Source organism: Anopheles nili, chromosome 2 (genome assembly GCF_943737925.1).
Source record: "Anopheles nili chromosome 2, idAnoNiliSN_F5_01, whole genome shotgun sequence".
Lineage (NCBI taxonomy): Eukaryota > Metazoa > Arthropoda > Insecta > Diptera > Culicidae > Anopheles > Anopheles nili.
This window is the reverse complement of record NC_071291.1, coordinates 71340091-71347122: the sequence shown is the minus strand read 5'-3', so window position 1 is coordinate 71347122 and position 7032 is coordinate 71340091. Positions and strand designations below refer to the sequence as shown.

The 7032-nt window shown below is 48.0% G+C and overlaps 1 protein-coding gene across 1 annotated transcript; it reads left to right on the top strand.

The window, feature by feature from the left end:
• The first annotated feature begins 401 nt into the window (after positions 1–401).
• LOC128729899 (ecdysone receptor-like) lies at positions 402–3467 on the top strand. Its single transcript, XM_053823100.1, has 3 exons — positions 402–1129; positions 3202–3374; positions 3454–3467. Exons 1-3 carry the CDS (start codon positions 402–404, stop codon positions 3465–3467), a joined length of 915 nt encoding a protein of 304 aa, XP_053679075.1.
• Positions 3468–7032: the final 3565 nt, after the last annotated feature.

Here is a 7032-nt window from a genome sequence, read left to right as displayed (position 1 = left end):
CGCAACAAAACGAAGCAATAGTTCCCAAAACTGCACACTTGCAACGAAGTGCAATAGCAAAGGAGAGAAGGAATCTCCGCGTGCAAGTCGTATCTATTTCAACTCACAATCATCTTAAAACCCCTTAAGACATCATCAAGGGAGCTGACGCCTAGAGTAGAATGAACAAGCGCTAGTTTCGTAAGGTGAAGATACTGAGCTATCTTTGAATTCGTAAACATATTTTAAGACCGAAGCTTCTGCGTACCGTGCGTAGAGTTTTTGCTTCGACGTGGAATCTCCAAATCGAATAGAGGTTGAGCATCGCGGGCAACCGAATATCGTAACCGAATCTCACAAAGCCCCCGGGTGTCGTTGTATCGATTGAAACTCCTGCTCCTTTCTCGTCCTTCTGGTTGGTCATGTACCGTGTAAACATCGTCAGCGCCAATCCGACCGTGTCAGCGAGCAGTAGTAGCAGCAGCAGCAGCAGCAGTAGCAGTATCAGCGGCAGTAGTAGCACCGGTGGCAGCATCAGCACCGTGACCGGAACAAACGTGATACTTCAGCAAGCGCCCCAGATCCTTGGCCTCACCGGTGGAGGCGCGATCCTGGCCGGACAGCCGGGTACCACCACGTTGCCCATCGGTACGATAGTCAGCATTCAGCAGTCGCCACAGCCGCTCCAGCAGCAGCAACAGCAGCAGCAAAGCCAAACAGCGGCCCCTACGACCGCGACGATAATCGGCTTGAGCGCGAGCACGCTCAGCGCTCTGAATGCGGCCACGGCAACGGCGATCGGTGCGGGTGGGGCCACGATAGCGAGCGGCGGGGCGACGATCACACCGGTCGCGGCCGGAACCAGTGGTGGGGCGACGGTCGTCGCCAACCAGCTGCTGAAGGTGGCCGCCGGCAATAACAACAGCATCAGCATCCTGAAGATCGGTGATGACATCATGCTGAAGGCGGTCAAAGTGGAACCGCTGCCCAACGATACGGGTGGCGGTGGGGGTGGTGGAAGCAGTGGTTCTGTGGTTGCCACGACCGGAAGTAGTGCGAATGTCACTGCCAACACTGTCACTGTGACGACGATACCACCGGCAAATGGCGGCGGGCACGTTGTCTTTGGTGGCAAACGAAGGCACGAAAGGTACGCATCATTTATGATTTAATGCTAAATTTTAGACTTAAAACATACATTCGCCATCAAATTACTCAAATAAGCAAGGTTTATTCCTTTTGGAAGTCATCAATGAGAAGCTTCTAGAAGATACTACTCCTGGACGGAGTGGTTCATTTGAAATGTCATTTGCTACCCACAAATAGACTACCATATTTTCGGATGATTTTGTCCTTGCTGCCGTTATATTTAACTTTACGATCCCTGTCGCAAGGGAACATTGCGTGTTCTGCCCAACACCGTGTGTCTAAATTAAATTAGCCAAAGCCATAAATCCAAGTCCAAGGCTCGGTTTTCGGTCCAGAACCGGTCCGACGTCCAAGCGAACGCCGCCCTAACCACAGACAACGCGGCAATGCCTCGTTCCATGCCGGAAGTGCGTCATTCCCGTGGGCCACTCGGTCTGGCCACTTTGTTGCATGACGGCGTCGTCGGCGAGTTGACCTGTTTTTGGTCACCGGCAGAGGGGAGAAATGTTTGCTCGTTATGATTATCGCTCGCCATCTATTGGTCTCAGTCTGTGTTTGGGGAGGGTTCTGGAATTGTTGTGTCTGGTTTGTGGTTTGGGATGTCTCGTGGAAGGTAAATCCAATTTAGGGGGAGAACCTCCAATTAGCCGGCAATAGCCAGGTACTGGTGGGGTCGGCTGGAAACCGTCTGGATCAGGTTGGTGTGGGGCAGTATATAGCGGAATATATGATCAGGTTAACCCTTAATTAGAAATTAAAAATGATCATTTTTCTTTCGGAAAGCTATTTTAGAATAACGATATATATTTTATTTCGTGGTGAAACAATTTAAATTTCCCTCAATAGCCTATCCAGCACACATTGATTAGGTTGTTGGGGTGAACAAGAAGTTCGATGAGAGATAACGTTTCCATTGCACACGTCTCAAGGTCGATACTGATACGATAACGTCGGAAAGGGGAACGGTTTACTTAAAATACTATTGGTTTCCGTACCTTCTTTGTTGCACGTTATCGCTCGTTTAAAGTTACGCTTGTCGCGCCTGTCTAGCCCACTTCCATAAGGACAGTTTTGCAACTCTCTTGCAATCCATTACCAGGAACCATATCTACAGACGGTGCAATGGCGCGCATTGTGGAGATAACGCTATGCGTTCATAATCAATGAGGCTGAAGGAAAAGAAATATCATCTGTCTGGATCTCGATGGTCTACGATTGGTTTCACGAGAAAGTGCAACCTTAAAAACCCATTGAAACCTACCGGTTTAGTCTCTCACATATGCTACCGAAAACCTATTAGTAGCAGGGAAAATGCAAACGGAACAATAACACCCACAATGCGCTCCCTCCCACCCATCAGGTGGAGGCACACGACGCACTGGGAATTACCTTGGGAAAGGTCGTGAACGTCGGCTTTGCGTCTGCGATGGCGTGTCGGTATTATTTGTCCGTTAAAATTGCTTACCGAATGTCTGGCGTTCGACGGCGTCTGGCTGTCGGGATTCACACGGCGTGTCTGGAAAAAATGGCCCCAATATGTTAGACCGGTGGGGGTGTAGACATGTAAAAGAAAAAAAAATGAAGAAAACACAGCTAGCGTAGTTGAGCCGCGTGCATGTGAACTGTTACACACTGGGGGCTATTATCAGCTCGGTTCCGGGGAAAGAAAGCTAATGAGAGAGCATGTGACGTTCTCTATGCCTGAGTACGAGCTGCTCCGGGGTAATTTGGGTCAGCTTTCTCACCTGTTTTATTTTCCGCTTTTTGGCTCTTGCTCTGTCGGCGTGATGCAGCAAATGGCAGCAAATTATGCGAGGTCTCGTTAAATCGATTTTTGTTCCTCGTTTGTCTCGCTGGCTCAAGGCCTCCGTTAAACGGTGGTTTGTGAGGGAGGATTCTTTGTTAGATGGCGAGTGTATTTACACGATATTGACACATTTTTTCCTTGTATAGATTGATGGTACTTGTGAAAAAATGTTGATGCGACATCTAAAGGAGATGTAGGACTTATTTTGAATCTGCCATAAATGTATACTTGCAATTTTCGTTTTTTCTGCATTCCTGTATTTTTAGCAACGAAGAATGGATATCTTCACCTAGTCCTGGCAGCGTGCAAGGATCAGCACCGCCACTCAGCCCTTCACCGGGTTCGCAGAGTCACACCTACACAACCACCATGTCGAATGGTTACTCCTCGCCGATGTCCACTGGCAGCTACGATCCGTACAGTCCAAACGGAAAAATGGGTAAGTGATTTGTTCCTTTCTTTTTATGGTACAACACAAATGCTCAATCACAATGATCGTGTCGATCGTGTCCCTCTAGTGATCGGTAGATGAAGCTCGAATCTCACATATAGGGGGCGCTAACAGCAAGGATTAATTTCATTTTCCCGAATTGGATCAATTTTCTTTATCTCTGCCCCACGCAAAATGCAACAAATAATTTAACGCACCTACGAGCGGTTACGCAGAGTGACGCCTCAAGTGCCGATGCCCTGTGCCTTATGGATCGTTAGTAAAATATTTATGCATTAACCGTACCGTCCTCGTAGTCGTGTTGCTGTCCGGTTCGCGAAAATAATGGTGTACATCGCAACATTGTTGATCCCTGGCGGTTCGCAACAGCTATGCTTTGCTATTTTCAGCAGTGCGTGGACCTTGACAAGCCTTTCTCCGGTTCGGTCGCCCACTGCCACCGACGCAACGCACTAATGAAGCGTGTTATAGCTGGCGAATGTAAATAAATTGCAATTAAATGGGGAAAATTTTTTCCTCCATCCTGAGCGTTGCGATGTGCATTTTAATTTGGTTCGTGCCTGTCCGTGTAACATTGAACGCGTAGCGCAGCGATAGAAGAATCTATTGCGAGTCCGTTTTTTATTCTGCTGGTAAAGATACAATTGGAACAAATACTGAAAGCATTGGCATTCGCATAGCAAACGCATGTTCGTGGGAAAATGGCGTAAGATCGCTTGTTCCTCTACCCTATTTCTACTGTTTTTCATGTTACAAAATACGAATTCAAAAAACTAATCATCGTTTCTGTTCAAAAGTCACGGTTTCCCACTAATTTTTTGTCGTATAAAAACAGAAGAGTAATGATATATTTCTTTTGAAATATTATTCATGACCTTCGCTGGCTCAAATGAATGTTTTCAAGTCTTCTAGCACAATTAAGTGTGCTTTATTGACGTATGCAAGCACTGAATAATCTAAGAAATGCATGCTTCGGTGTCATTCCGCGATCATCCACACTGACTTCGCTCTATAGAAAGTGATGGCAAATTTCGCTGTCGGAAATTTGTGATTAAACACACTAAAAATGAAAACGAAAAAACAACACAACTCCCCCCAAAGCAACCATAATCGGTGGGTTTGAAATAGAAAATTCGCATAAAAATGGAAAATCCATTTTTCTTTCACTTTTCGCGTGCTTAAGTGCCGGTGTACGGTGGTGGTGAAGGAAGACCGTAGTGGAGGTGGTGGTACTTGATGTAGTAATTTACTCCTTCCTTGCTTCCTACCCACAAACCCACCATCATCAAGCCTCACAATGAAAGGAGACCGAAGTGCTGCACCTCCAGAGGAGCTTGTTGGTGGAGAGCGAATTTTCTACTCCAATTAAAAAGACCGACGAATCGTCTCTTGGTGCTGGCTGAAGCGAGCGGTGGCGGTGGAAAACCCGTTTTCGGGCACCTCTCCATTACTCTCCTCTATTTTCCGCTTTTCCGCTTCTTTCCCGCTGCTGCCTCTAATGAGCTCTAGGTGTGCTCTCGATGCGCTGAAGCCTTGTTTAGATGGCGCGCTTGCTCTAGTTCCAGCGAGCTTGAAGAAGGTGGGCAAGCTGATGGCAGAGCGACCTCCTTCTCCTCACGCTAATTAACACAAACATAAGCGCACACATACCGTTGCTTCGCTCGCACGGCCACTGAAGCATTAGATCCGTCGTGCCTATGCCGGCTACCAGTGTTTACGGAGCAAGATCTTCATTATCAATTAATGCGCCAGATCCGGAGCTGAAGCCGATAGTGGCCATACCCACATGGGCATGGGCTTGGCTTTTTTCACTTTTCTTTCGCGCGGTTTTCCTTTCCATATATTTTCTGCTGCTCATTCGCACAGTGCACCATTCGGGGCGCGATAAACCGGCTCGCGAATGCACTCACCAGCAGCAGGGTGGGTGTGTGTATGATCCTCGATCACGCTGCACTTCACCTAGAAAACTACTTTTTAATGCTGCTTGGTTGCCCATTCCGGTTGGTCGTTTTCCATTTCTAATACGCTCGCGCGACTCGACGCGTGGAATACTTTCTTTTCGCTGGGTGTGCTGAGTGACCGGAAAATTGGCCAATGGGGTAGGTTGGGATCGTTCAGGGGAGCCGACAAGAAGCTGGTCGGTGGGAGGTTCTGGAAAAGCATAGCGGAAAGGATTGTTAATTGTGCGGGAAAAGTGTGCGATTTGGTCGTGTCTTGGAAGAGGCGTGGTTGGGTTCATTTTTCCACCGGAATGGGAATCTTGTTTTCGTGTCGCAGTTTTGTTGCATTTTTTATACATACCTTCGTTAGGGATATTCGTTAGGGTTTCCCACAATTGGTGTAGGAAGAAATGTAAAAGATTGACAATATAAAAAATCAATCAAATTATTTTTATCAAAATAAGGATACATCTTTAAATGCTTTTTTTATACATTTCCATCCCATTTCACTCGTTTTTTGGGTTCTGACGGTTCCCGAAATCAACTTTGATTCCAATGATAATTTCAATCTGATCTACATAGTTCCTTAATAATATACATCCTCTGCAGTGTGTCCTTATTACAGCAAAGCATTGTTGCAATTTTCATAACTGCGCTAAACAAACTTCCCTTCCCGGCTCAATCACGTTTCCTGCTGGATCGCAATGTCCCTATAAATATTCACCACAACTTCACCGCCCAAGCCGTGTGTTGCTATGTAACTTTCCCCGTGCTAGTGTTGAATTTAATTTGCACAGCATTATCCTACCGGTGTCCTCCGCCTCCACCCACCCATCTTTCCTCCTGCTCGTGAGATAGCTCCACCGAACGGCAACAAAACTGCGCATGGAAAACTGGGGTTCGCAACGACCCCGACCGAAACCGGAGGCGGTCGTCCTTCCCGAGCTTTCCAAGGACATTCGAGTTCATTTCACTCGTGCCGTGGGTCGGGCGATGGTGGAGCTTTTCTTTTTCCTTCCCTCGAATTTACTCTCCCTCGCCCGCCGCGCATGAGCCCTCTCCTGTTTCTCTTCGCGCCGGAGAACTTCTCCATGTTTGGTAAAATTTAAACGGATAGAAAAGTTTTCTCTCCTCTTTGATGTGCGAGAGTGCCGCAGGCTTGTGTAAGCTCGAGGGGAGGTTCGAATTTCTTCACGTTCCGGGCTCCAGGTCTTGGTATCCTTTTTTGTGTTTATTTGGCTGCGATCGATCCGCCCGGGCAAGATACGGGCGCGATGGTACAGCAATGGTTGCCGTGTCCTAGGTCGCAACAGCGGTCCCAAGAGTGGTCGCGTTGCTAGCGAACGGTGAACGGTGCGGTTCGCTTTCGTGCGAATGTCAGCTCGAGGGAGAAAGAGGGCGCTCAACTGCGCCGTGGAGTGGAACAGAAAGGGAACAAATAAAACCCAGAACCAAACATCCCCCCCCCCATACACACACACGCAACACTCGTGTCCCTTATTATGGGATTCTGTTCCCGCTGGTCCTGCCCCATCGCGTTCCGCCTCGTGATCCAACCTTGCCAACCTGTGGGGTGGCGTGGGGTGGTCTCTTTTCGCACCAACGTGCACCGACTCTTGCCACCGGGTGTCTTGCGCTGTAACCTTCAAAAGGTCACTCAACCGCCGCGTTCTGTTGCTTGTGTGCGAACAGTCCGCAGTGCTTGT